Source organism: Cenococcum geophilum (assembly GCF_001692895.1).
Source record: "Cenococcum geophilum 1.58 unplaced genomic scaffold K441scaffold_5, whole genome shotgun sequence".
NCBI classification, from domain to species: domain Eukaryota; kingdom Fungi; phylum Ascomycota; class Dothideomycetes; order Gloniales; family Gloniaceae; genus Cenococcum; species Cenococcum geophilum.
Genome location: NW_027137563.1, coordinates 3,673,390 through 3,699,647, shown reverse-complemented (window position 1 = coordinate 3,699,647; position 26,258 = coordinate 3,673,390). Strand labels below are relative to the sequence as shown.

At 47.8% G+C, this 26,258-nt stretch overlaps 7 protein-coding genes across 7 annotated transcripts; 2 read left to right on the top strand and 5 right to left on the bottom strand.

The window, feature by feature from the left end:
* Nucleotides 1-2,412: 2,412 nt before the first annotated feature.
* Nucleotides 2,413-3,985, bottom strand: K441DRAFT_628484 (uncharacterized protein). Its single transcript, XM_067646197.1, has 6 exons — nucleotides 3,601-3,985; nucleotides 3,306-3,544; nucleotides 3,003-3,243; nucleotides 2,824-2,848; nucleotides 2,629-2,770; nucleotides 2,413-2,575 (listed from the first exon to the last, which is right to left on the bottom strand). Exons 1-6 carry the CDS (start codon nucleotides 3,868-3,870, stop codon nucleotides 2,473-2,475), a joined length of 1,020 nt encoding a protein of 339 aa, XP_067508625.1. The 5' UTR covers nucleotides 3,871-3,985; the 3' UTR covers nucleotides 2,413-2,472.
* A 349-nt stretch (nucleotides 3,986-4,334) lies between these two features.
* Nucleotides 4,335-6,056, bottom strand: K441DRAFT_603383 (uncharacterized protein). The gene is made up of 4 exons (XM_067645302.1): nucleotides 5,990-6,056; nucleotides 5,058-5,936; nucleotides 4,599-5,008; nucleotides 4,335-4,544 (listed from the first exon to the last, which is right to left on the bottom strand). Exons 2-4 carry the CDS (start codon nucleotides 5,926-5,928, stop codon nucleotides 4,392-4,394), a joined length of 1,434 nt encoding a protein of 477 aa, XP_067508624.1. The 5' UTR covers nucleotides 5,929-5,936; nucleotides 5,990-6,056; the 3' UTR covers nucleotides 4,335-4,391.
* A 1,021-nt stretch (nucleotides 6,057-7,077) lies between these two features.
* K441DRAFT_603380 (glycosyltransferase family 69 protein) lies at nucleotides 7,078-9,246 on the top strand. The gene is made up of 2 exons (XM_067645301.1): nucleotides 7,078-7,863; nucleotides 7,913-9,246. The coding sequence occupies exons 1-2, from the start codon at nucleotides 7,260-7,262 to the stop codon at nucleotides 8,938-8,940; spliced, it is 1,632 nt and encodes a 543-aa protein (XP_067508623.1). The 5' UTR covers nucleotides 7,078-7,259; the 3' UTR covers nucleotides 8,941-9,246.
* Nucleotides 9,247-9,557: 311 nt separating this feature from the next.
* Nucleotides 9,558-11,670, top strand: K441DRAFT_653564 (cytochrome P450). The gene is made up of 3 exons (XM_067647556.1): nucleotides 9,558-9,809; nucleotides 9,880-10,295; nucleotides 10,352-11,670. Exons 1-3 carry the CDS (start codon nucleotides 9,602-9,604, stop codon nucleotides 11,294-11,296), a joined length of 1,569 nt encoding a protein of 522 aa, XP_067508622.1. The 5' UTR covers nucleotides 9,558-9,601; the 3' UTR covers nucleotides 11,297-11,670.
* Nucleotides 11,501-13,221, bottom strand: K441DRAFT_684571 (uncharacterized protein; the record flags this gene model as incomplete). Its single annotated transcript, XM_067651795.1, has 3 exons — nucleotides 11,501-12,868; nucleotides 12,920-13,035; nucleotides 13,167-13,221. 3 exons carry the CDS (start codon nucleotides 13,219-13,221, stop codon nucleotides 11,501-11,503), a joined length of 1,539 nt encoding a protein of 512 aa, XP_067508621.1.
* Nucleotides 13,222-13,490: 269 nt separating this feature from the next.
* Nucleotides 13,491-16,088, bottom strand: K441DRAFT_653561 (uncharacterized protein). Its single transcript, XM_067647555.1, has 6 exons — nucleotides 15,758-16,088; nucleotides 15,421-15,692; nucleotides 15,102-15,368; nucleotides 13,977-15,041; nucleotides 13,810-13,923; nucleotides 13,491-13,753 (listed from the first exon to the last, which is right to left on the bottom strand). The coding sequence occupies exons 1-6, from the start codon at nucleotides 15,849-15,851 to the stop codon at nucleotides 13,643-13,645; spliced, it is 1,923 nt and encodes a 640-aa protein (XP_067508620.1). The 5' UTR covers nucleotides 15,852-16,088; the 3' UTR covers nucleotides 13,491-13,642.
* A 3,117-nt stretch (nucleotides 16,089-19,205) lies between these two features.
* On the bottom strand, nucleotides 19,206-24,918 carry K441DRAFT_703114 (HEAT repeat protein-like protein). The gene is made up of 9 exons (XM_067653451.1): nucleotides 24,683-24,918; nucleotides 23,718-24,604; nucleotides 22,582-23,668; nucleotides 22,292-22,534; nucleotides 22,016-22,247; nucleotides 21,661-21,968; nucleotides 21,080-21,606; nucleotides 20,225-21,033; nucleotides 19,206-20,172 (listed from the first exon to the last, which is right to left on the bottom strand). The coding sequence occupies exons 1-9, from the start codon at nucleotides 24,808-24,810 to the stop codon at nucleotides 19,321-19,323; spliced, it is 5,073 nt and encodes a 1,690-aa protein (XP_067508619.1). The 5' UTR covers nucleotides 24,811-24,918; the 3' UTR covers nucleotides 19,206-19,320.
* Between the last annotated feature and the right edge of the window lie 1,340 nt (nucleotides 24,919-26,258).

Below are 26,258 nucleotides of genomic sequence, written 5' to 3'. Positions count from 1 at the left end.
TACCACCTTTGATGGGCTTACGATGGGCTTTGGAAAGCCAGCGTTGCTTCGTCACGAATGTAAGCATACGGCTGTCCCAAGAACAAGGGTCCCGAGCGTCGAGAGCGGCTGCGGCCCTAGCATCCCGTCCCGCTCATGGCTACTAAAGCATGTGATAAGCATAGAGATAAAAAAGAAATTAAAAAAAGAACACACAGGAAGAGGCCAGGGATAGCGAGAAGCACATAGAGCTACGCTCGAGTCAACCGTGCCGGAAGGCCATAAAAAAAAGCCATGACAGAACATTGTAAATGTACCGTGCGACCACAGATTTGGTGAATCTGCAAAAGGGTATCACCGCTACCCGGTTCTGTGTGCCTGGACCTTTCCAACACTATCTACTTCCCGGGCGGGATTCACTCAATCTAGAATCCGCGGAAGTGGTGTCGAGGGATATCAGATTGCTTATTTTGCTAAAGAAGGCGCGGGTGCTCTGTGCCACGGCCCAGACAGCGGAACGGCCGCGTCTCGAGGAACCGGTATCCGAAACCCGCCCCAAACGCTGGAACCCTCCCCATTTCCTCTTTGCTACACGACAGTAGCGACATGGCGCTCTGACTGGAATAACGGAGGCACGTCGTTCGTATCACTGCCTTTGCCCGGCACCTAGGCCGGTCACAGAAGTACAAAAAGGATTTCTCAATATCAGGAGCGACAACCCTCCGGGAAGCTCAAAGGATTGACTTTTTATAGGTTACTGCAACAATGTCTGTGGCTGAGGCTTATCGAATCATAAAACCGACCCGCGTATTTGGGATGCGTGCGTCCCAAAAATTGTCCGGAATCACGGTCTTGTCATTACTACCATAGATGTAGCTACTCTGATCAGCGTATTACCCCCCTCAGTGAGGATAAGGGCATCTCGTATCTCGATATTGCCAAAATCGAAAAAGAAACCCAATACCGTTTATGCTCGGGCCCTTCGCGGGTGTCTGGGCGTGGTGCTCGTTGGAAAACAAATGCCAGCAAGCAAAAAGAAAGATGTGCGCAGCAGGTCACAAAATGCTGGAAACGGCATAGTTTTCCGTGGTTTCTTGGCCATGAAGATGTTTGGCAGAGTGGGAGGACAGTGTAACAAGTGGAGATGATTTGATGAAAGTACTGTACCCCAGCCTTTCATGGAACCCTCAAGCCCACATGCAGCATCACAGTGATTGCAAAAGTAGACTTCGCTTTTCCAAGTCAACCATATGCAATAGCCGGGGGTTTGACGCCAACGAGCTCGTTCCGAAGCCCTGTCCACCATGTCGGAATTGGGGGTTCGGTGAAATCTCGCGATTGCTCTTGCACTCCATATATCCGGGTCTGTGCATCGCGTAGGAAACTGGCCGTCGATCAAACAGCTGCCACTAGTTTGGGGACCTTCGCCATCCGGCCGCTAGGCAGAGGATGAGGGCGGGTGGAGTGGGTGACAGGCGAAGATTCCACAACGGGTGCCGAGAGACGGGCCACAATAGCTTGACCCTAGCGCACTTGTGGTGACGTTACTGGGGTACATGCAGCGTGTTAATTTAACAATATCAGCTAGACTAGGAACAACGCGTTGGTTTACCGAAAGGGGGACCACTTGACAATTGACTTCTAGACCTGGCAGCTTTGGCACCGCTCCACATCCTCACTCTTAAATTGCACGATGCTTTTCACCTCAATTGGGTCAGCTTGATTGATGGACTGACTATGAGAGCCCAAATTGTCCTTGTCACCTGTCCTTTGCTAGCTGCATATCCCGTTCGTCGCACGGGGGGAGGCTTTAGAGAGCTTCGTCTAACCCTGAGCCAATTTAAAAAACGAGGCATCGTTAAGGAGAAAAGGCAGCCGTTACGCTTCCTCACAGAAAATGGTTGATTGTCACATCGGCCCACATGAAAAGAGTCTCCCTTTGCAACAGTACTGCCCGCGGACCCTGCCATCCATAGAGCGCTGTAGACTTCCAACCTACAAATGCGCCGAGAACTACCCACAAAGCCCGAGACGTAGTGTTTTAAATATGTGATACTAATGTAGTACAGACATGCTCTTCAATTTGCTCAACTTTACTGATTCTGCATATATTACTGTTCAAAGTAACTATAATTGTAAAATGCATCCAGATATCCATTTCTGAGCCGGAGGCCCGCGCACTCCGTCTTAACGAGAGCATATTCTGGAAGATAGATGTGTGGGAATCTAGTTACTGGTTGTTTCCGGCGTTTTTGCCGCTGGCTATTTGGGTATGGATCGTCTAGTCTATACTGAATCGGGGAGTCTAAACATTGCGTCTGTCGTGAACGATTGCTTCACGGAATAAGAGTAAATGAAGGCGGACCGAATAAATTGAGGCTTAGACTCGGGAGGTTCATCAAGTAGTACCCGCGGGCGGAAAAAGTATCGTGCCCTCCAGACTACCAGCGAAGCTGACCAAAAGCTCTTCTGAAGTCATCCGCTGACCTAGGGTTAGTATTGCCCTGAAGACTTACTCTGCTGAAGGCTGAACATACCATAGCCCAAAACGCCTTGACAGTCAGATATTTCTCTTTTCTCACGCGCTTCTGGGAGCCTGGGAAAGTGTTAGTATACAAACTTGGGACAGCGATAGGATAATCTTCCTGCCATTCGCGTATTTTCTGCTGTCGATTATGGTGAGAGGGATGGGTAGAGAGAAATTGCGGGGGTTCGGCCCGTTCGCTCTCTTCCATCCGTTGCCATATTCCTACTGCTGCTTCAGGATTGTAACAACTCTGGGCCATCATCACTGAAATATATCAGGAACAAGATTGATATAGGGAAGCTCAATGGTGGTCGTACTTAGACCGATGTAGTCAGCTTCTGCCTGCGAAGCTATCAGCTCCAGTTCATGGATCTCCTACACTGTGATCATCTTCCCCGGAATGGTAGTGTCATTACGACTGAAAAATATGGCATCTATATCCTTGCACCCGAAAGAACTGATCGCCGCGCTCAGCGGGAAAGTAGGAATCACGTACCTCTTGTTTCCTGCTCCCCGGACGAGCAAACGCAATGTCCGTCAGCGTCATACTGAAGGACGGTGGGATGCCGTAGAATAGTGATATCAATTGAGTAAGGATAATGAGAAAAAGTGAGCTGCTCATTCGCTCCGCAGCATGATGTGCTAAGTTGTGCGCGATCTCGTGACCGAGGACTACAGCCAGGCCATCCTCGCCCGCGCATATCGGCAGTATGCCAGAGAAAACGAATACCTTTCCTCTATTTGGGTATAAGCCATCGCCTCACTTAGCCCCAAGAGGAGGAAACGGTATTGCACCTACCCAGGAAGGACGAAAGCGTTCTTCTGTGGATCATCAATCACATGGACCTCCCATTTCTCACCCGTTAGCCCTGATGAAGGTATAAGCCTGTCAAGGACCTTCTGAACCTGACGTGTGCGTGTATCCCATTCCGGTAGTATCTGGTCTTGGTATTCCTGCATGATAACCTGATATTGCTCTTTTGCTGTACCTTTTTCCAATTCTGGGCTCACAATATTGAAGCGGCGACGTCCGGAGACCTATTCATACCAAATTGTTAGCATTTGTCCTTCAATTAGGTAACCAGAATACATACGGGCACCACCTCAAGGTTATATACATAAAATCCTCCAACCGCGCATCCGACGCCCGTCACCTCATAGAAAAATGTCGGCCGACTCGCCCATCTTTGGAAAAATGAAGATCCCTGTTGGAATCTCTGATACCTTGAGCGCCCCCCATTGTAGGTTCTTCGTGCAACATTATGTCTAGATAGTTGGAAGAAATGTAAACGCGTAACAGGCTGGGAGGTTTGAAGTAATGGTGCTTTGATCGTTGCACTGCGAAGGATACGCGTTGGAAACATGTTGAAGGTGGGCTTAATGAATAAAGCCTACAACCATTGTGCCAAATGGGTTGCGCAAGGCGGCCGTTATGGGGACGTCCTAAAGTTGAAGTTTTGGCATTCCTTAACAGAGTTGTGGACGTGAAGCTATTAATGGGCTGGCGAGCTGGACTTAAGGACTTATCGGTTGGCTAAAATAAACTTGGAAACTTTTGCCGAGCTCCCTCGCTAAGGAGTGGGAGCGATTCTTAAAGAAAAGGGCAAGGGAGGAGCCCCAAATTTAACGTAGAAAGGAGTGGCACGCAGCTTTGAGTATGTTGTTATTCTTGCATGGACCATTTAACCAATATAATACAAAGGCCAAGCTTTAGCGGAATTCCCCTTTTGGAAGGATTAGAGCATGCAAGAGAGGTTGGAAAAGAAGCTCTCTAGCCTGAGGAACTCCCATCGGCCCATTAGTTTGCATGAACCTTGCCCCTCCCCCTCCCCCCTCCTAACCCTTTGGAACTGCCCTTTAAGTAAGACTATCGAACGATGCTACCTCAATCCTCATTGATGTGGAGGCCATTGCTGATTTCACAAGGGTCCGGAGCATCATAGATGGTGCAATGTTCCCAGTCTTCATCGTTCTGGATCTCTACTTTGAATAAGAGAGCGTCGTATACGCTGCCGAATCTAAATTCGACGTAATGACGCTATCCAATCGAGGTTAGCCAATAAATATAGAGGAAGGACCTCACATCACATACACCATTTCGATCCTTTCCCTGCACGATTCTGTCTACAGCTCGGGTCTTGCCCCGACCTCGGGCGACACTGAGGAGAGAGCTTTCTGTCCAATCTTCATCAGCACCCACAGCACGAATGCATCGTGTTGCGCCCATGTCTATCAGGCCTCGGAGCAAGTCGTTGGAAGAATTGGGGCTTGGGTCTCGATCAACAAAGATGATGCGATCCTGTCCGGGAATTTTGATTCCATTAGCAGTTGCAGCGATAAACCTTTGGCAACTGTCACCACTCATGAACTTGATAAGTGCCGTGGTTTTCCTAGGCTCGTAGCTGATTTGCTCGACCTTTCCACCCCAAACTAGGGATTGAATTGTACTGAGGTTGGACGATGAAGAAAGATTCTGCAGGATAGCAGTACGTGGTTGAGCAGCTGATACCATGTCAGTTGTTAACATCTATCCATTGAGGGGTCTACATACGATCTAGTCTCTTTTCACGTTTTGGCCATGCAGCGAACTGCTGGACCCCGAGGCTTTCGGTCTTCTTCTGAGAACCTTTCGATACATCACCTTGAGGGGATGCTTTAGGCCCAGTTGATTCTACAGTCATTTTTGTCGAAGACGTAGATGTCGCATGTCCCGCTGGTGTGGATTTATCCCTAGTGGAAGACCGAGGTGCCATGACTTCATTAGATTTTAAAGAGGCCCTTGTCAAAGCTGCAGGTGCTGCGAATTTAGGGCAATCCGAAACCATTTCCGTAGGAAATCTCTGTGTGGAATTGGTTGAGGCAATGCGTTCCGGAATTTTCGGTGAGGTGCCTAGCGTCACCTCACATACATGCCTCGCTGAAAGAGTTGATTCTGTAGAAAGGCTTAGTGCAGTAGAACGCGACTGTTGTACTTGACTGGTCTGTTGTTGGACGGAAGGAGCTATGACTACGCTAGGAGCTGTTGCTATGGCACGAGAAGGTCTCCCGGTTGGCTTGGAACCAGCAAATATCATATTACTAGCATTATGCTTACCCAGAGCTGGCGATGCGAAGTTGGTACGCGTCATGAAGGGCGTAGCTCGAGGAGGCAATTGATGCGTGCCACTCCTTGCATCTTGAGGAGAGTATACAGAAGTAGCCGTGTTAGAACTAGTAGGTCTCGATGAAGTGACTGGTAATGCAGGTCGGTTATGCAACATGGAAAAAGGCGCCGTTGCCCCATGGGCAGATGATGCGAGCAGTTCCGATGCGGCAGTGGGAGCGGGCTGAGAAGATGGGGCAAGTGCCGTAGATTGGGGACGACTGTCAACGGGAGAATGCTTTGGTGCATCGTGGAGATGAGCCCACTTGGACGCTTGCATTTTCGTGTCTATGGTTGGAGGTCAGTCGAGCCCAGTTTCACAGGAAGCCAGCTCACCTTACTTCGGTTTGGCGCAAGCTGAATGTTGCTAAGAGCCGCCTCGGCCTGTGCCTCGTCGCTTGTGTCGATCACGTCTTAGTCGTTCTACGTCAGTAGGAAGTGATGAACCGGAATCGCCGAGTTGATTGCGAAGTAAGAGCGAGTTAACCTCACCGGCTTGTTTGAGTTCCTGAAGTAAGGATATGGTGAAGTGAAGCTGGATATGATTATGAATCTCGGTTTGGAAGTAATTTGAGAGGCGAAATGAAGGACGGGCCGAAAGTTCAAGTGGCAGAATGGGAAAATAGAATTATCTGAGAAAATCGGGCAGTTTCTCTCTTGAAGCGGATTTAACTTATGAGCCTACACATCTGGCTAGGAAATGACAAGAGAGGCAAATCTTTACTTCATTTGTAATTGATTTATACTCACTCCAATATAGTTACTGCCTACATCAGAGTTTCTTGGAGTAGCTACTCCAGCGTCTACCTCACACAAGACTTCTAAAGGTGTTTTAGCAGTAATTTCCACAGTTCTCTTGAGCATCCATCCACTTGACACTGGCAAGTTCTTAGCGCTGTTTGATAGTCATGTTATCGAAGTAAGCCTATCGTACAGCCTGACACGCCCGTAGAAGGAACATGCTTCCCGCGGTCAAAGCTGTTGGTAATGTCCACCTTCAATAGTAGCAGCCATCGCTATCAAATATACGAGAAAGTCGACGTGTTCATTTCTCCGCGCTCCCATCTTTCCGCCAGTCCTGTAGCTAGCACGTTGAGAGAAGCGACAGTAACGCGGTCCGATGCTTCTAGAATGCCGACTTTTGATGTAGAGTGAGGCATATGGCAATGTCAGTGGGATTAAGGATGCCAGTTGGTGTCAAACGAGTGGAATGAGAAGGACACGAGAGTGTTTATGTACTGAACCCTCGTCTCCCCTGCAGTGAATAGTTGTTGTTAGCTAGCGGAGAAGAGCCGCGTGCGCGTTAGTTTATGTAGAACGGCCACTAACTGAAAATGCAAGATCCGCATCTGTTCTGGCTTGTCAGCGAACCTGAATTATGCGAGCTGCAGTCTTCGCGGCTATTATATGAAATAACGGAACGCTAAATCCTAGAGCATGCGCAGTCCGACCGCACTATTCTTGTTGCAAGTTCCCGTGCTGCACTGCCTCATAGTCATACCCACCCAGTCGTGCTTCTTCTCACTGACACCTTTCAACACCCATACCGGTACCATCCAGGAGTGACTACTCTCATGCAGATGCGACAGGTCGCGCATCCACATCTCGCGAATGCCTTTGATGGCATCTAGACTTCGTCGCTCGGAGCAGGACTATGAGTTGCTCCCACGATCCTCCTCAGAGTCCGGTCGCTCCCCCCACGACTTGTATGATGCTAGCTTCGATCATCCAGCACAGCGCCCTTCGCTATTACAGATACCGCCATGGCTACGCTTTCGGCGACGCCGCAGAGCAAGCAGCATTAAAAGAAATATCACGTACAGAAGGATTTCTGGCCCGCGGAGGCGCCGACGATGGGCGGCACGCTTGCTATACTGGTTAATAATTGGGCTGCCATACTTTATTGCTACCCTCATCCTTTTTGTTGCCGTATTTCGACCATCATATACCCACCGGCCGGCTCACTACGAAGAGCTCCGCGTCAGATCCTCCCTTACCTCCGTACCCGGACGAGTGAACCTACGTAATGAGAAAGTTTTTATTGCCGCTAGCATATACGATGAAGGTGGAACTCTCACTGGAGGAGCGTGGGGAGAAGCTATACTAGAACTAGTAGATCTACTTGGACCAGATAATGTATACTTGAGTGTTTATGAGAACGATCCGGATTCGTTGTCAAAGGCTGCTCTCGATGATTTTGAGAGTAAGGTGAATTGTAAGATCCCTTAAAAAACATATTACAAGCAATCCATCTAACGACCTAGGCAACGCCTCCATCATCGCCGAACATCTCTCTTTCGACAGTATTCCACGCGTAACACTCCCTTCTGGAGAAAAACGGGTCAAGCGTATAGCCCTCCTTGCCGAAGTCAGAAATCGGGCTTTACGTCCCTTGGAAGACATGAATATCACATTCGACAAATTACTCTTCGTCAACGATGTCATATTTGACCCTGTGGAGGCAGCTCAACTGCTCTTCTCCACAAACGTGGACTCCGCGGGAAGGACACAATATGGCGCAGCTTGTGCGGTGGATTTCATCAATCCATTCAAATTCTACGACAGATTTGCAACGCGAGATCTTGAAGGCAACAGTATGGGGATTCCTTTCTTTCCATGGTTTACAGATGCTGGCTCCAAGATTAGTAGACAAGACGTTCTAGATCAAAAAGATGCCGTGCGAGTTCGAAGTTGCTGGGGTGGTATGACTGCTTTCGAAGCCAAGTGGTTCCAGGATTCAGGGATGGATCGGAGGGAGCTCTCTACGAAGCGCAACAGAAGCTCTTCAACAACCTCACCACTTCGTTTCCGCTTTGAAGAAGACACATTTTGGGATTCTTCGGAATGTTGTCTCATTCACGCAGATCTCCAGTATCGTCGAAGTGGCCGTGACATTGTCGCTGATAGTGGCATTTACATGAACCCATATATCCGCGTAGCATATGACGAAAAGACCCTGGGCTGGCTCGCATTGACCCGGCGTCCAGAGCGGTTGTATTCCTTTGTCCATAACATTATGGATCACGTGGCCGGGCTACCATCCTTCAATCCTCGAAGAACCGAAGAGCCCGGCGACAGGGTCACTGAAAAGATCTGGAAATATGACGACCCCAAAATGGCGCTCTCCGGAAACATCACTACAGGGGGGTTGAAGGGTTCGTACCAGGAGGTTAATCGAACTGCTGGTCCGGGCGGTTTCTGCGGTGGCAGAAAGCTTTTGCTCATCAACGAACATCCGCAAGAAGGCGAATCGAAATGGATCAATTTACCAATTCCAATTCCTGCAGTGTGATCACTATCACACATTTACCCCATTCCTTACTTTAGACGACTATGCACGACTTTAACTTTTATGTCGACTCGGCACTGTTTTAAAACGCTTTTTTTTTTAACTTTGGGCATAGCGACGGCGTTTGTAGGATGTATAGCATTGCTATGCTGATTCTCATAAGCAGTTACCCTCTTCAGGAATTGTTTCAAAAAGAGTGTAACAACCAATGTTAGGTAGAGGTTAGAGGAAATATTAGCTACAGTGTGATTTGGAACGTGGGGCACAGTTCCTTGATTAAAACGAAAGATTCAAAGCTGTGACCAGTAACTTGCCCTCATAGTAGACTTTGAAATGGTTGAACGCGTGATGAAATGTACGTCTTGCCGGTGATGCTCGCCTCGCGCACTCGAAAGGGATTGGAGTTGCCTCTTGCAGCACTTCATACACACAGAATATGCCATTCCCAGCCCAAACACCCGTACGTCCGACTTCTTAATAATGCAGAGGCCCAACAAATTTCACATGCTAGGGTGGACTTTAGCACGTCACCAATGTATCCAATAATGTCAGACATCGATTAGCCAAAACGGCCGTCGTGGACGCCACGCGAGTATTGCTCTCCCCTTTGTAGGATCCTTCTCTCCTGTCCCTCCTGTCTCGGTGTATCACAGCAGTTGGTGTTATGGAATTGCATCTCATCCTTTCACTCGCTTTCTTAGCCATCCTCTTATATCTAATTTCCGGCGCCATCTACCGCCTCTATCTCTGCCCTATCTCTAGCTTTCCCGGTCCGCGTCTAGCTGCTTTAACCTTCTGGTACGAATTCTACTACGATGTTATTCGACGAGGGCGATATACATGGGAGATTGAGAAAATGCATAGGAAGTACGGTTCGTTGTACACATAAAAAAACCTTGCTTCCTACCGTCTCATACCAAATATCGATTTGGTGATTACCAGGTCCCATTATCCGTATAAATCCCTGCGAACTCCATACAAACGACCCAGAAATCTACGACCAAATCTACGTCGGCCCCACCAGGCGTACAGAGAAGTGGGAATGGTCCGCAAGAATGTTCGGGACAACCCTCGCTACCGTGAGCACGACTAGTCATGAATTGCACCGGCTACGCCGGTCTGCGCTTAACCCGTTATTTTCAAAGCAGTCGGTCATGAGAATAGAGCCCGTTATTCAAGAGGATATAGATAGACTTCTCAGGAGGCTTAGAGAATTCAAAAATACTCGGAAGCCGGTAAACTTAGTCGATGCTTTTACCTGTCTTTCTGCAGATATTATAGGGAGTTTTGCCTTCGGGCGTTCTTATGGCTTCTTGGAGACGCCGGATTTCAATCCAAGATGGCACGAATTCATGATGGTCTGTTTTAGAGTGCCTTATACTACGAATTCGAGGTTAATGCCCTGTGTATTTAGGACCTAAGCCGCAACAGCCATCTCATGAAGCAGTTCAGCTGGCTCTACACCGTCCTAACGGTCCTCCCACAGAGACTAGTGTCACTCCTGCACCCTCTTACAAGAGAGCTCTTCGCACTTCAATCCTCCATTGCGAGTCAAATCCGCTTGATCCAAAGTACCACACATCAAAGCACCGAGAAAGACCAAGCGGACCGGTCTCCAAGTGAGAGAAACCATCGAACACTTCTCGGCCACCTCAGCACCACGAGCCTCCTGCCGCCTCATGAACTTACTGTTCGGCGCCTTATGGATGAAGGCCTGACCCTTATTGGGGCCGGCACTGTCACCACTGCCTGGACACTATCAGTAACGGTATATTACCTCCTCTCCAATCCTACTAAACTTTCCCGACTCCGCGGTGAGCTCGCCACCCTTGCCAAATCCCTCGGTTCCCCCAATGTGATTTCCACCCACAAAGTAACCTGGCGCGCACTGGAGCAACTACCCTACTTGACGGCCGTGGTTAGCGAGGGCCTCCGCCTTAGTTACGGTATATCACACCGGCTCGCACGCATATCCCCCGATGCGCCGCTCTACTATCGCCAACACAAAATCGACCCCGGTGTGCCTGTTAGTATGACACAGATGCTGATCCACCAAAACGAATATATATTTTCAGATCCACACTCTTTCAGTCCAGAGCGGTGGCTGTCTGGATCGCCTGAAGGTTTAGCGCGTATGAAGCACTTCCTTGTCCCTTTTAGCCGCGGTACACGCCAGTGCGTCGGGATGAATCTGGCGTATGCTGAGTTATTTCTTACACTCGGTGCACTTTTTGGGGCACAGGGCGTTGAGATGGAGCTAACCGGGACATCAAGGAAGGATATTGATTGTGTGCATGATTATTTTAATCCTGCGCCCAGCAGTGACACTAAGGGTGTGAGAGTTCTGGTGCGGTCATGACATAACAGGTAAATGATCTCCAGTGAATGCTGATAACACCGGGGATGAACATAGGAAGGATAGGATAGAGTAGAACGGTGAGAAAAGCTTCAAGAACAAGATGAACAGATTTGGAGCTTCAACGCCATGCAACATAAATTTTTGACTTACAGTCCATACCGTAGATCGACTGCTGTATATCCGTATCTAAAAGAACAGCAGGAGCTACGCGGTCAAAGCTGAACTAGCTCCAAGTATACCCATACCCACAAATGCAAATACCATACATAAATTGCGACTATGCGTCAAATCCAAACTCTCGCCAAAGAGCTGGAGTGCGACACTCGCCATAATCCCGGCCGTAACCGCAAACATTGCTCCATAAACACCCTCCCCCGGTGCACTATCTCCATGCCCTGCCAATCGGAACCAAAGCGCCGCCACCCCGGCGCCTAGCGGCTGGGATGCACCTCCAAGAAGGGATGACCAGAACATAGCTTTCCACCGGCTGTTTATAGCAAGGTAAAGAGGAAGAGCCATAGCGAAGCCTTCAGTGATGTTATGAATAAACAGGGCGAGAAAAACCGAGAATCCGAGGCGCGGGTTGGCATGGTTGGTGGCATAGGTTATGAAGCCTTCGGGAAGCTTGTGGAGGGCAATGGCAATAGAGGTTTGCAGACCTATCGAGAGGAAAGCATTTGTCGGGACGTGGTGGTGGTGGGCATGTGAATGATAGGCGGAATGGGTATTGGACTGATGGGAATGCGTAGAGTGTGTAGATATGGAACTTTTGCTCCGAGTGTTGCGGAGGCCGGAGTAGAATCCGGGGTCTAGAGACCCATTGAGTGTCGTTGATATTTCATCGCTGTAGACCTCGTGGGATGGGTGGTCTGCATTGGGAGGATTGGATTGAATAGGTGCAAGAGGAGCGTTTTCGTCGACGTCAGGTAGGAGTGGTTGGCGCTCGCCTGACACGGCAGGGACATGAGGTGTCGTCACACTGATACCTGGCGGCCGTGATATGCTAAGATGTAATCTAGATCCTCCTCTTGCCTGCACTATCTTGAAACATTCTTGACCACATGGATCCGAATAGCCAAAACACTGTCCGTTTTCATCGCACAAAGCTTTTGAACCAGACACAAGCTGGGAGACTTTTGCCGAAATTTGCGTCTGTAACGAGTGTCTTCGTGACAGCGTAGGGAAGCCGGCTTCTTCCAAATTAGTACTATGAGATGGTTGCTGATGGCCACTGTTGGGTGTCTGTTGGCCAGTTTCCTGATGTGCGGGATACGATCCACTACCCCTCCATCGATGCGACATCCTCCGTCCAGCTAAATCGTTTCCTCGGTGTATATTTTTGTGAAACTCCTCATCTGGCATCTGGTGTGAATCTTCGTTATCGTGAGAATGATCACAATCAACCACTGAGTGGGGAATGTAGTGATGTAAAACACGAGAGACTACTTGAATCCCGATAACCCCAGCTAAGAAACATCCTATTAACGTCCAAGCAGCAGCTCTAGACGAAAACCCCCCTCTCTGCAAAGAAGACTTTGCTGATGGCAGCATGCTGTACAAAGAGGAGAAGATCTAGCAACGGTGAACAGGGAGCAGTATATGGATTGGATAAAGGTGACCAACCATGACACCAAAACTTAGACTTAGCGAAGAAGATAGAAACAGGTTGCTGTCCTGAATTTTGAAATGTCTTTTACCCGGTAGAAGTCGGATTAGAATATCTACGCATATTATAGATGCTTTTTCCCGCTGTTAGAGTGCTATGTGCATGGAGGGATTTTAGGTATGCCGTTCGCTCACCCCCAAAGATGCACGCTGAGGCAAAATATAATTAGCGGCCTTTGAAGAGCATGAGTCTGATGTCTCGCACCTATTCCGCTTACGGCTGTCATGATCCATCCTCGAGTGTCGTTATCCAACATCATCTTGGATCAAGACCAGGAGTTCCTTTTTCTGTGGCGTAAACGGATGGGCGTTTCCGTTGGCTCCGGACACTCAGATACTAATTACTATAAAGGTGTTAAGGATACCAAGTTTGATAATGGGGTTGAAAGGTCAAAGGATCGTTGAACGTTCAACGTTCAAGGACACCAAGCTTGGCACCGCAGTCCCTGCGATTAATAAAGTCTTGTGCTACCACCATCTGCTCGCCATCACCACTTATGTCCAAACTGTCTCCGCAAAACAGTGTATTGGTGTTTTCACTAGAAGTGATTGTAGGTTTATTCTAAATGAATAGGGCGCGAAATGGTTTACTCCAATTGAGCATTAATTATGTCTATTTGGTACACATTGTATGGTGGCCTCAAAAAGGCCTAGCCCGACCAGCGCAGCTGGTCCGAAGTCTTACATCTCAGGTTGTGGCCGCGCTTCAATATTTCGCACCTCAGCCTTAGCTTCTCCCCACGATGCTTGATTCCTCTTTGCCCAGTCAATATGACACCTGGCGAAAGCAACCTGAAGCAGTCAGTAATGATTCGAGATTAGTCAGGTGCTTGGAATCTCGAGCGTACCATGTAACGCTTCAAATCCTCTTCCTTCTCTTGCTGAAACCTCTTGAGATCTTTCATGACTCCCATACTCGCATCCTTGGTGTCCTTCTCAGCAGCCTCCAGGGCTTGCTCGAGCTATGCTAATATCAGTCTACTGTTTGACTGACGAGAATGTTTGATGTACTCACTTGCACCAAGGTTTCGCGCGTCTTCCCTATCTGATCTCTCCTTGTCCGCTCAGGGTCTACATCGGCCATGCCTTGGAAAGCATGACTTATCCTACCAAAAATCTTGCTCGTCACGAAGTTTCCACTCGGGCTCTTTTTATGACTACCAGGTGGTGAGGTGGTATCTGAGGGTGCGGGAATCCCTTGAGACGCTGAAGGCGGTTGTGTATCTCCATGTGTGGGAGGGAAGTCTGAATCTATTGATGCTGTGTCCTCCTCTCGCTTTTGCCTTTCCTGACTGTTGCGTTGTGAGCCAGAGGATACAGAACGCCTTGGTCCTGGGCTAGAATGCCCACCGGTACCACTAAGATGTTGTTCCAGCCGTCGTGCTTCCATCTCGCTCCTTTCCAGCGAATCCAAGAGGTTCTTTTTTTTCTCGAGTTCATCCTTCGTCATCTCCTCCTGGACGCGCTTGAGCACCCGATATCGGAGTACACTCCGCACTACACCCGCAAACTGCGCACTTTCCCGCATTGGCTCGGCGAAACTTGCGCTGAGTGAAGACGATAGCTCAGCCGTGGCAATGTAGGTTGAATCCACTGCCTGTCCCATCTTCTCGATAGCTGCCGCAACTGTATGTGACTGCTCCGACAGTGAAAATGCATTGTACCGAGCGCCAAGCTCAGCCATGTCCTCTCCCCAAGATGTGAGGTGTGAAAGTGTCCTTCGGTTGGCTTTTTCCATGCTTCCCTGAAGAAGTGCCTCCAATTCTCGAGATGATGCCTCAAAATTGACAAAATACGGATCGAGTTCCTCTTCGGATAGATTTTGAGAGGATGGGGGAAAGCGCCCGAAGACCTGCGGCCCTGGTGTTGTATGCGCAGCAGGTGATGGTTGAGCGGCGTAGCTAGAAGCGGTAGGTGTTCCAGTCATGGTAGTCGCAGCATTTGCTGTCCTTAATCTCGCCGAGGATGATGGGATTGGAAGGTAACTGTGAGAAACCGTTGGATTTGCTGTATCGAGCGGTGGGGCTTTCAGGACGTTCTTTGGTATCGAAGCTACCGGATGAGAGTGAAGCACTTCGCTCTGATGAACCTCTATTTAGCTTTCCCTCAAATTTTTGAAGGTAAATAGAAAATAACTAACCCAGCTTGCATTCGGGTCAAGGAACCTCCACCACACTCCGTCTTCTCGGACCTCTTTCATCCTCCTGCATCGGTTGAGAAAGACCGCTAACATTCGCTTTCTCAGTTCAATAATGCCGGCATCTTCTTTTGCCTTGGTTGGTTTTGCAGCATAGTCGGCCATTGTATGTTTCTCGGGTATAGGAGGAATAATTAAAGTCGGATGGAGGTTGACCAGTGTTGACCTGAGAGATGCGAATTCAGAATATCTTCGCCGCACTTCTAAATCCTAATATCAAAACTCAGCGAAAGCCGTCGAGAGATTCATCTGGGACTCATACGCCTGTCCTGATAGTGTATGCAATATAGCTTCCCCCACTTTCTAGATTCTTCCCAGCATAAGTAATGAGGATTGGGAGATCAGGATTTTCATAGAGTATTTGCTCAATTCGGCTGTCATAGCCACCCTTCCTTGGCTCAACACGGGCCCCCCTAGGATGGTCCTCATCGTAGTCGACATCACTCATATCTCGAGGCTGTGAAATGAACTCTGGGGATTCATTGCGGGGTGAGGAACTCGTAGACGGTGGGGTTGTCGGTCGATGGAAGCCTACTGCGCATGTCATTAGAGTTAGTTGCTCAGACCACCAATGAAGTATAAGAATAGTACAGGCTTACGTCCTGGGGGTGAGCCCATGGGAGGCGCATCCGAGCTGTTTGAATCATGACGGGCAAACGAACCGTAGGGGTTATTGTCCTCATCGTCCCACATACTGTTATGTTGTCAGAAAGATGGCGGGGTTACCTGGGTTGGAAGGATGGTGTCTGCGCTGTTAATAGCGATTGTCGTGCATGAATGAATCGTAAGGTGCCCTTGGTGGAGGTTTGACAACTTGGTGGAGCGCAAGCAGGCTGGAGAGGCGAATGACGTTCCTCAGCATCAACACGACGAACACCGAGTGCCTCGAGCATACCAAACGCTCCACAGCTATTCATACAAGTACACCCATAACCCTGGGAATATTAGGGCAGGCATATTTGGGGTCAAGTTTTCATTATCTCACTGCGCACGTGAAAACCTCATAGTCTTGCTAATTATTCCATTTCGTAACACTTGTTTACGGGCATCCCGCTGAATGACTTCCGTAACCACCCAAAGACGACACGCTCGATGGTGCCCTACCTGATACTACCTCAGCACTACCGCTCAGCCGTAAAATATCGTCCACCCCCTCACTACACCGATTAACTACTTCAAAGAGATCGATGCTCCGTCCGGGAATTTTAGTGGAGTAACTACCCACGTGTAGGCTATCTATCAGCGTTGAAAGCGCACTGGACTGTGAATGACTCCTGGGCCTTGAGGATTAGCTGCGCGAAAGTTAGGGTCAAGGAAATCAGGCTCAATGCGTGAGCCTAAAGCCACACTCTGGACTCCTGTACGTGGCGGAGTCGTTGGCACTTCGAGGCTAGTCTTTGGCAAAGAAGACTCTATTCCTAAGCCTAAACACTCCCCTTATAATTCCGGTCAGAGCAAGGCCATTTGTTCCTCATTGCTGACCTTAGGGAAAACGTACTCTTCTACGAACTCTGATCCTACACTTTCCGCCTGTGGATTTCGCGGAGAGAACTCACTCTGCAAAAGTGGCCGGATTTACGGTGCTCAGCGGTCGGCGGTCGGGGGAAAGGAGCTGCGTTCCAGTGTGAGGATCCGATGTTAAGATAACCGACTGCGACATTTGTCTTGGGCTGTTCCGTGCGTCAAAATACCATGAAGTATGCTAGGGTAGTTCGATCATTGTGATGAGAAAAACCGGGTGTCAGCAAGCCTCCGTACTAAGAAACGCTAACAGTTGAAGGACTGCCCCTTTAGATATTCAGTTCTGGGTCACGGAGGAGCTTTACTCGTTGTCAATCGCCTAATATCTAAATCTCTCAACTTCCCCCTCTGCAGTCTCGATTTAGTAAATGCATACCTCTGTTGCCCATTCCTATCGTGCTCTATCCCTCGTCTTACTATTTGTCCCGGGAGCGGACGAATTTCATCCATCTCATATTGCTGCTCAGCAGTTTTTGGGATTCCTCGAAAATTTCGGGACCGTGACTGATTGCCTTGTCGGTCGTCCCGTTTGAGGAGGGCTCTGAGGACTGGGCTCAGGAGCTCTGGTGCTGGTTCTCTCCGGCTAGTATCTTCGTAAGATTTTGTTTTGGCGTACTTGTCCGTTGCCTTGCAGACTGTGCCCGCGATTCTCATTCAAGGATGACTCAGGAGAGTCACTCTGATCATCCGGATGATCCTGTCCTACAACTCGCTGGCCAAATATTTCTTGAGGTAATTCTGCTACTTCTTCGATGTAGTTTGTGTGGGCGTGTTCAGGGGTTCTGTTTGGTTGGCGTGGCATTCCGCCGGCGTGCTGCAGTGGATTATCTAGAGGTAAGCCGGCTTCGTGGATGAAAATAAGGCGTTCAGGATAAGATGGCTGAGATTAGTGAGGAGGGTGCCAGAGATGGCGAGCAGTCCGCTCTGTATAGCTAGGCCCCAACCCCCTTCCGTGATTTCCTCTTTTTTTTGTCAACTTGTCGACCTCTTCTTCCCGTCCATTTATGGACGAAATAAATTCCAAGTGCGAATACAATAGCAACAGCAGTACCTCCACCAGCACCCATTTTTAGGAAGCGATCAGAGCTACTGATACAAAATTTTTGTGAATGGTAATATCATCACAGCTGTAGCGTCGTTATTTCAAGAGAATTGGGCCAAAAATTCCGGTTCCCTAGGAGAATTAGAATCACAAACGGTTCCGCCATTACTAAAGAAGCGTTAAATCATTGCCGAGTATTGCGGTTGTCGAATCTTCCGTTTGTTAACATTTAACGCAATCTATTCGTACCGCAAACCTGCATCGTGGTGGGCAATCAACCAACTATTTGTTACGTCGGCCATGTATATCCATGCTGTATTACTTTAGTATTACATGGTGCGTCATTTCAAATATTTTACCACGTGTACCATCCATCCCGAAAGGTTGTTATTATCATCCTTTCTCTGCTTAGGCACAGCTTACTGGTTTGTGGTTTGTAGTTTCAAGTTTGCATAAGACAAAACCGTCCTCCCTCTGCCCCCTACCACCCTCACTACACCACCTTCCAAGGTTGTTTTTCCATGTGCTCCTTCCATCACCGCACCCGAATCTCACTCTACCTGTTATCTCCCCAGCCTTAGGATTCCCTCCCCCGTAACCGCCCACCAATTCACAGCTCACCTCCAAACCCACGAACCCCCTATGCACAATACCCCTTTCAATCCAGCGCTGTCGATGGCCCCACCACCTTAAGCTTCCTCCACCACCACAATATGTCCGCTACCACTAGCGTGAGCAATCGCCCCATCATATGGCCTCTTCCGATCAAGAACTCTCCGCGTATCCCTCATCAGCCGCCCCATCATCCACCACGCAAGCAGACAGACAACGGTTACGGTAACGAAAAGGATCAGAATGATGACACTAGTGCGCTTCATCCTGGCTTTCCCACTCTGAGAATCCCTACTCGCCCTTTGATCTTGCCTTAGCTCTCCTCCAAAGAGGTGCCGGAATTCTCTCAGTTTAAGGAAGTGAGTGATCAGATGGGACCAAACACCGATCCTACTTCAGTCGGCTCACTCTTCTCGACTATAGTCTCCGGTTGGGTACTTTCGTCCGTGTACTCAGTCGTGCTGTCTGGGTACCTCCACCCGTCGTAAGGGTCGTGCTGTAGAGGAGGAGGCGGCGATGCTGGCTGACGACTGCTGGATTTGACTACCGTCTTGGTGGGTTGTTTAGAGATTGAAGCCAGCGTGGCGGTCTAGAAGATGGCCAGATATTTTAGGGAAAGACATGGCTGGCCTGTTCAAGAGAAAGAGTATGGTTAGGAGACAAGCCTCTTGATTGATTTCGCGGTATGACGGAGGCTCTATAAGGTGTTACACGGTGCTAATAGTTTTGGTGTCGTTGCACAAGAAAGGAGAATTGAACACGGAAGTTGCGGTGGGGTTCTGGTAGGCATTCAAGATATAATTTTGAACGTGTTATTCTGACAGCTGTGAATGCGAAGACGAAAAGCATTCCGTTGGCATAAGGGATTTTCCCTTCAATTTCATCAATTCACTGTGCTAAGCAACGTCATACTCGAGGACATTATGGGTCCTGGCACTAGGCCTAATTATGAGTTAAGATAGACTTTTTAACCTTGACCCCAGCATCCTAACTCCCATTAACGACCATCTCTATCTTTTCTTTTACCAACGCCAACCTTACAAGCACCGAGTACGCCAAGACCGCTTCAACTCTATCAATCCAAAGTTCATGTATCCCACTCCTTCCTGCATCCGCAAAGTCCCTCAACTTCCTCCTAATCTCTGAGCCTCTTACACTCACTTCCCTTGAGCGCATTCTCCAATTCAGCAGTACCTCCGCCCCATATATCACCCGCATACCTAGCGTAAACACTTCTGCTTTGCTGGCCCAGCCCAATGGGCCATCTATTTCCACCTTTCCTGTCGCGGCTAGAAGTGAAATACCGTCCATAACCCACTTTGTGAAATTCTGGGCAAGATTACGGGGAATGGCTTTCGAAGAGACACTTTTCAAGACACGAGACCAGATTACAATCTCCCTCGCCCCGTCAATAAATAGATTTTGTTTCTCTTGTACGAATAGTGCCGTATCTTCCTTTTGTGCACGCGCTAATGTTTCCTGAAACGAAATTTTAAACAGAGCAGTCTCTTCATCAAATCCCATAAGACGGCGCATAGCCCCATCGCACAGCTCTGGAGAATCCGGGTAAACGCGTGCAAGGTATTCGGCCAGCCGTTGGCTCGCAAGAAGAGGAATTGCATCTCTCATGCCTCGTCGATATCGTTTGCCCATGATGACTCTGGTAGCAATGCGGGAGGCGAGTTCGCGGATTTCATCATCGTCATCGTTTAGGATATCATAAACTACTAGACCAAAGCTGAGTAATGGAGATGGCATTACGACAGATTCATTCTCCATTGTCCAAATATAGCGCAATCCAGAAATGGAGAGCACGGCAGCGTGCCTTGTTGAAATTGACTAGCAAATAGCAGTTAGCTCGAATGTTCCTGTTGGAGTGGAAAGGTAATACATTTGACTCATGAAGTAACTTTTGTAGTGTACGAACGTACTGCGCTTGGTCATGAAGAATCTTTTGGTTCCAGAATTGTAGTAGCCGAAGCTGATGATCCAGAAAAAAACCTTGGAGGCGTATTGCACTTTCCATACATGAGGGAGGTCCATAGAGACACTGGGTCTTAAGACTATCGAACGTTTGGCCAGCGGAATTTCCATCTAGACCTGCGAAAAAGCCACGTCGTACTTCATCTTCACTAAGGAGATTAGCTAAAACAGATTGAGCAGTCGATCTGACCTCGAGGTCCTTTGTGTTTAGCGAGAGCCGATATATACTAACTGGTATTTCGGGGTTAAGGGTGATAACTACTTCAAAGGGCGAATGGTTAAGCATCTCTCCCAACTCGTCAAGAATTGCGCAGCAATTGTCCGGATCGGCTTCTCCAAGTTCATACAAGATGCTTTGTAACGAGTCAACCTTATTGCCTGAGGCTTCGCCCACCGTGAAATGGGCTGTGCCTGCAAGAATGAAATTAATGACCAAATAGTAGCTCATTGACCTCCAAAGAAGAGCTAACGCAGACGTGACCCCGGAGTGTTTATTGTAGCATAAGGCCTCGAATTGGGTATGGACCTCAGCGGTGAGCTGTCGAGTATTCTTATCGAGGATTTCTATCAGTTTTGGCGAAGTGGTGTTTTGCAGTATCATCGCCTTCTGGAATAAATTGATCAGGTCCAAATAAGTGGCTTTTATGAGAGGGCATGTGTTTTTTCGGAAGATATCGTCAAATCTTTCTAATAAATCCTCCATAACACAACACGCACCTGTAACAGTTAGTACGCAACGAATATTAAATGAGCTGAGCCTTACTTGTGGTGGAGCTGTGTGAAGACTCTATATGAGTTATTAGGGAGTATTTTACGCATAAAAGTAGACCATGAAACGAATTCTGCCTCTTATCCAGAGAAGATAGCATGTTTCGTATCACACTGACGCATTCTGTTTGGCGAAGTCCAGATGCGAAAGTACGTGCAGCCATGTCACGCACATGCCAGTACGGACTTCGCGTGAGATGCAGGATTAATCCACGAATTGTTTCGCGATTTGTTTCTGGAGGTGGAGCCTGTTGAAGGATTTGCAAAGCAGGAAAAACTCCCTCGGTGGCGCGAATCATAGATGTTGACACACTTTTGTGCACTTCTACTTCAGACCTGCCTCTAGAGTCCCTTGGGACAAGAAGCTTGGCCACGATCTCAAGGAGGTTTGGGTAATTGCCATAGGAGAGGCGTGAGATCTTGGCTAGCTTCTGCTCCTTCCATTTTTGAGTGTCGCTACTCCCGAGCAGTCTATCAAGCAAAGCTTTGAAAAGCATCAGGCCGCAGTTCCGAATAGGCCAACTACAAAGAATAAGTAAATTATCGTCTTCACTCATCCAGCCTTTCGTAACTTACTTCTTCGACCCTAACTTGCTTGCAGCAAGATCGAGACCTTGTCCTATATACGACTCTGAAGATTGCCCTAGTTTTGTGGTCGTAAAAATTTCTTTGAGACAGTTCAACGCATGTACCTGAGGTAGCCGGCTCTCTTGAATGTTGGAACTTTCAGCATCAGGAGATGCCTCGACAAAAAGATCTCCCATAGCTTTTCTAAAAAGTCGACCGCCAGGCTCAGCGCTTACGATGCCTGATATTAATGAAGGTATGCCGGCTGAACGGCGGGTTATCATGGAAGCCTTATTACGAATACATAGGAGCGCGTCCTGTTCAATCAGTTATCTCAGATAGAAGAGTAGGAATTCAGCCTTACTTGATACCAAAGGTTCGGCAGCTCTTGGATTGAGACATTATCCATTCCAATGCAGCGAGAGCAGCAGGCAGCAAATGTCTGTGACACTGTAGAGAATGCGCCACGATGTCGAAGTTCCGCCAGCTGAGCAAAGCATAGCTTTCCAAGAATATTGAAATCCGATGGTTCGAGAATGGAATCTCTTGACGAAGTACACACTGAAGCTTTAGATATTACGGCCCGTAGGAGAGCACTACGTTTGTAAGCAAAGTAGGGTGAACTTGATAGGTTACGCACCTTGCTTCTTTAAGAGCCCTCCACGAATAACTTAAAATATCCTTGGTATTTATCTCAAGTTCATCTTCTAATTCTTCCGGAACATGGCCTTCGGGAGCATCACTACACAGTACCTCCCTAACGCAGGACCAAATGGACTCAAGACAAACGAAGATGCGCCGGTGTATGTCCTTCCACGGCTGGATTTCCTCTCGCGAAAACGTGTTCAGCAAGGGGTAAAATTCGGGTAGATCGACGATATATCTAGCTAGCATTAGTCAAGCTACGTCAAGACGCGCCGTGATTCATACCTAAAACTAGCAAATATACCGTGTACTGGATATCCGTTAACGGCTGTTGATAAATTTCTGCTCGCGATTGCTATTGTTCTTTCCAACTGCTCTATCAAATGAATTACAACACCAGATTTGGTACTCCACCAATGCTCCTCTGTCTGCTTCATTTCTCTGTTTAATTGTAATGCGACAGCACACTGTGAGAAGGCATATTCGTACGCACGTGCTACGCCATCAGCATGATCTGCTCGGCCTGTTCGAAGCATCATTGTCTCCGCTCTTCCTATGAACTGAACAACATTTGCTAGCTCAACATACCGAAACCTCGTAGGCCCTAATACTAAAGATGAACACGTGCTGGTAGTAGGGACTCGGAGTGTCACAACTGTTAAATCTTTGCCAAATCTTTCAGACTTCAGCTTTAGATTCAACGCTGCCCCATTCCGTACATCGTCAAACGGATCGAGCATCAGGTCAAACAATAATCTAACAAGCCGAGGACTAAATACGTCCCATTGGTGTTCCCATTTTAAATATCCTTGTGCTTGCTTAGAAAGATTCCGATGTGGAATGCTGGAATCCAACCCGGACTTCAGCACGAAATTCAGTGATTTCAGTGCTAATATGTGCCGTTGATAAGATGATGTCGGCCGAAGTTCCAGGGAAAGAAACTGGAGGTACCATGAAACGAATTCTGTATGGCACTGCAACTTATCGAGGATTTCGCATGAAGACAACTCATTGCCTCTTCCGGCTACTACCCCTTGGCTGCTGATCGGCTTTGGAGAAGTCCGGTTGTTTGCAAGAGCTTTACTTAAAGTAGCGATCGATGCTCTTAAGCGGCCGAAGAGACGTTGCATGAGACTTAACAATTCTCCGCGAAAGTTTGCATCCGTTTCTGCATGGAGATGTGAAAGGTGCCGCTTTAGGCACTGAAAAGTGCCACTGGTGATTGGTCTTGTGACAGCGGTAGAAGATACGAGTAAAGAAAGGGCAGCAAGCCTTACAGCCGGTAAGGTATGGGCTAAAAGACGCCCAAATAAAATATCCGGGATTTTCAGAGCCCCTCCTTGCACTTCAACGGTTTTAAAGGTCTCGTAATCTTGGTCCGTCAGTGGCGGACTTCTATCAGGTAAGGGAGAGTAACCAACCGACATCCTCGACCAGTCCCAACTCTTTGCCTACCTGTAGGGCTGCGAACAGGAGCGTTAATTCGAAACAGCCGTTGGCAGTAAACACGCTTGGATTCGGTGAGTGGATGGTAGACTTTATTCCTAGGTGACGATCAAGTTGAAGATGACATAGAAATTGCAGATAGCCGTCCAGGCCAAGGCGAAATACTTCAGGGAAGACATGATGTTTGAATTCGTTAATCGCCTCCGGAGAATCTCGAATGCTGCCCTCTAGCGGTTCTATCCACACCGCAAGTACTCCTGTTTTCTCTTCTGCACATCTTCGCTGTGGAGTGGATTTGGTGAGGAAATTCGTGATAAGGTGACTGGCTGCGGGCGCAGTGTCATGATGCCGTACCCAAGCAAGGAATTGACGCAACAAGAGCTGGTACGCGCTCAATCCTCCATCTGGGTCGGTGCCATCCCCGGAATAATTCCGATGAATATCAACGAGCTGGTTGATTGAGATAAGATCTTTTGATATGAAGTGAGCCAGTGCTTGCAGCGCTGGCTTAATTTTCGTGCGATTTTGGTATTTGCAAATAATATCGAGAAGTCGGGATACCGCGTCATCTTGGAGGTCAGAAGATTGCGGCGGGGCGTCTTTCAAGAGCATCCCAGTTAGGACGAGTAAAACCTGTCTCATTGACTTTGCTTTCGCATTGTCTGAACGTTCGAGGAAGATTTCAAAAAGCCTTGTCCACAGATCATTCTCCCAGACAATACCGTGAAACCCCTCATCTGTAGAAAGCTGACAACGTTCAATAATGGCACAAAGTGAATTGCATGCTGCAGCACGATGTGCAGCTGAGATATTCACAAGCGCGGCCGTTTGCAAAAGGCAGTCGATGACCCCTTCCAATTGCCTGGCAATAAACAAATGTCAGTAACTAGAGGTTGCTGTCTTTGTAGTCAACTGGCCTTCAGGATTTCACAGATCTTACTTTACTTTCTCAGAACTGATGCTCTCAGAATTGTCACCATCTGGAACAAGTTTAGACACACTTTTACTGAGTGCGCGGAGAGTATCCTCATCCACAGGAACAGATCGTGAGCTTAGGGAACCAGACATCTTTTAATCGTGTTAAGGTTCTGAAAGCATAGGAATAAGTGCTAAACCATTATTATCTCAGTGCTACAGTTATGATAGTTTTGTATGGTCCATAAGAGTCTCAGAAACCATATCTGTATTTCCTATAAGCGCATCAATCAGTCTCGCATATTCATGGAGGTGGTGTATCAATAAAAAAATATTTTTGGAGGGGACGAGGCCTTACTTCACCCGACCACGCTAAGAGCTCACCTAAATCTCGCTTAATCAGGCCCACCATAAAAAATTCTGTTTATCCCGTAAAAATTTTAACGTGAGCGATAACGTAGGTGATAGGGTTATGGCGGTCGGCATAGTTATGATCAAAACTACGCACAGAGGAAATTGTTAGGAACCGTCATAACCCTATCGCTCACGTTATAACTTTAATAAAAATTATATTAAGTAGTGGTGAAGTTATTAATATATATAAAGTTAACTGATTTTGGTATAATTTTGGGTGACGGGCTGTTCGGCCGCAAATCGCCTCTACACCAATCCGCGCGCCTTTTAGTGTCACCCGTTTTGTAATTAGTGGCGGCTACTACCGTGGCTCATTTGAATCTGTAATTGAGTCGACTGTTCGGTAAGGCTCCAGATACGGGCAGTCTCTGGGCACATTCATCCCACACATTCAAGATTAGTAAGCGCTTACTAAGTTACGCACGGGCCACTATCGCGAACTTAATTTAAATAACAAAGCACTATTTACATATATAATACTCCAATATTCGGCCGTCTATTTTAATAGGATCTTTTCCCTTTTTATTACTACGCGTTCGCTTAGCCTAAGGGGACCTAATAGCAAGTATACTAGCTTTATAAGCCTTATACGCGTCTATAGAAGCTCCCTATTATAGTCGCTTTAATTTTAATGGAATAATAATCTCTTTTAGCTTGGTATCACTAGGACCCTTATTAGTATTACTTAAGATTAATATAAAATTACCACGGGCTAATTAAGTATAGGTCCTCCAAGCTCTAGTGCGCGCCGCTCTGCCAAATTAATAGAGTAGGAGAGGTGGCGGCTCTTAATAATTGTTAGATGCCAAATAGTTCGCGATAGGCTCCTTCTTACTAATATTTTGGTGAGGGTCGTCTAATATGGTACCTTGGAGTACTTCCGCGTTATTAAGCCACAAGTCGTTGTTCTTTGCTTCTAAAATAACCACCTTATCCTCTAACCCCCCTAAAACTTCGTTATATAGCACCAACGGCTCGTTAAACGGTTGCTGCTTATCCTCCTTAATATCCTTATCCTCCTTAATATCCTCATCCACCTTAATATCCTCATCTACCTTAATATCCTTTTGCTTCTGGGCCTCCTCCTACCTTTTCTTTTAGAGCTTTTACTTGGCTATTGTGAGGGGATCTTGTAGACAGGGGGCTATAAGGACACGATTGGAACAGGATAGATTGGTGAGAGAGAC

What these genes read in the sequence shown, in the direction of transcription:
- K441DRAFT_603383 (XM_067645302.1), bottom strand. Translation starts at nt 5,928, where the DNA reads ATGCAAGCGTCCAAGTGGGCTCATCTCCACGATGCACCAAAGCATTCT. An exon ending in ACGTGAAAAGAGACTAGATC is followed by an intron (nt 5,009 to 5,057) that starts GTATGTAGACCC and finishes ACATGGTATCAG; the next exon opens with CTGCTCAACCACGTACTGCT. An exon ending in AGGGAAAGGATCGAAATGGT is followed by an intron (nt 4,545 to 4,598) that starts GTATGTGATGTG and finishes TCGATTGGATAG; the next exon opens with CGTCATTACGTCGAATTTAG.
- K441DRAFT_603380 (XM_067645301.1), top strand. Translation starts at nt 7,260, where the DNA reads ATGCCTTTGATGGCATCTAGACTTCGTCGCTCGGAGCAGGACTATGAG. An exon ending in TTTTGAGAGTAAGGTGAATT is followed by an intron (nt 7,864 to 7,912) that starts GTAAGATCCCTT and finishes CTAACGACCTAG; the next exon opens with GCAACGCCTCCATCATCGCC.
- K441DRAFT_628484 (XM_067646197.1), bottom strand. Translation starts at nt 3,870, where the DNA reads ATGTTTCCAACGCGTATCCTTCGCAGTGCAACGATCAAAGCACCATTA. An exon ending in CGGGGAGCAGGAAACAAGAG is followed by an intron (nt 2,849 to 3,002) that starts GTACGTGATTCC and finishes ATAGCTTCGCAG; the next exon opens with GCAGAAGCTGACTACATCGG. An exon ending in CAGCAGAAAATACGCGAATG is followed by an intron (nt 2,576 to 2,628) that starts GCAGGAAGATTA and finishes ACACTTTCCCAG; the next exon opens with GCTCCCAGAAGCGCGTGAGA.
- K441DRAFT_703114 (XM_067653451.1), bottom strand. Translation starts at nt 24,810, where the DNA reads ATGTCTGGTTCCCTAAGCTCACGATCTGTTCCTGTGGATGAGGATACT. An exon ending in ATCAGTTCTGAGAAAGTAAA is followed by an intron (nt 24,605 to 24,682) that starts GTAAGATCTGTG and finishes GTTTATTGCCAG; the next exon opens with GCAATTGGAAGGGGTCATCG. An exon ending in TGCCGAACCTTTGGTATCAA is followed by an intron (nt 21,969 to 22,015) that starts GTAAGGCTGAAT and finishes CTGATTGAACAG; the next exon opens with GACGCGCTCCTATGTATTCG.
- K441DRAFT_653561 (XM_067647555.1), bottom strand. Translation starts at nt 15,851, where the DNA reads ATGTGGGACGATGAGGACAATAACCCCTACGGTTCGTTTGCCCGTCAT. An exon ending in CATGGGCTCACCCCCAGGAC is followed by an intron (nt 15,693 to 15,757) that starts GTAAGCCTGTAC and finishes TGACATGCGCAG; the next exon opens with TAGGCTTCCATCGACCGACA. An exon ending in TTGACCCGAATGCAAGCTGG is followed by an intron (nt 15,042 to 15,101) that starts GTTAGTTATTTT and finishes GAGGTTCATCAG; the next exon opens with AGCGAAGTGCTTCACTCTCA.
- K441DRAFT_653564 (XM_067647556.1), top strand. Translation starts at nt 9,602, where the DNA reads ATGGAATTGCATCTCATCCTTTCACTCGCTTTCTTAGCCATCCTCTTA. An exon ending in GAAAATGCATAGGAAGTACG is followed by an intron (nt 9,810 to 9,879) that starts GTTCGTTGTACA and finishes GGTGATTACCAG; the next exon opens with GTCCCATTATCCGTATAAAT. An exon ending in GATGGCACGAATTCATGATG is followed by an intron (nt 10,296 to 10,351) that starts GTCTGTTTTAGA and finishes CTGTGTATTTAG; the next exon opens with GACCTAAGCCGCAACAGCCA.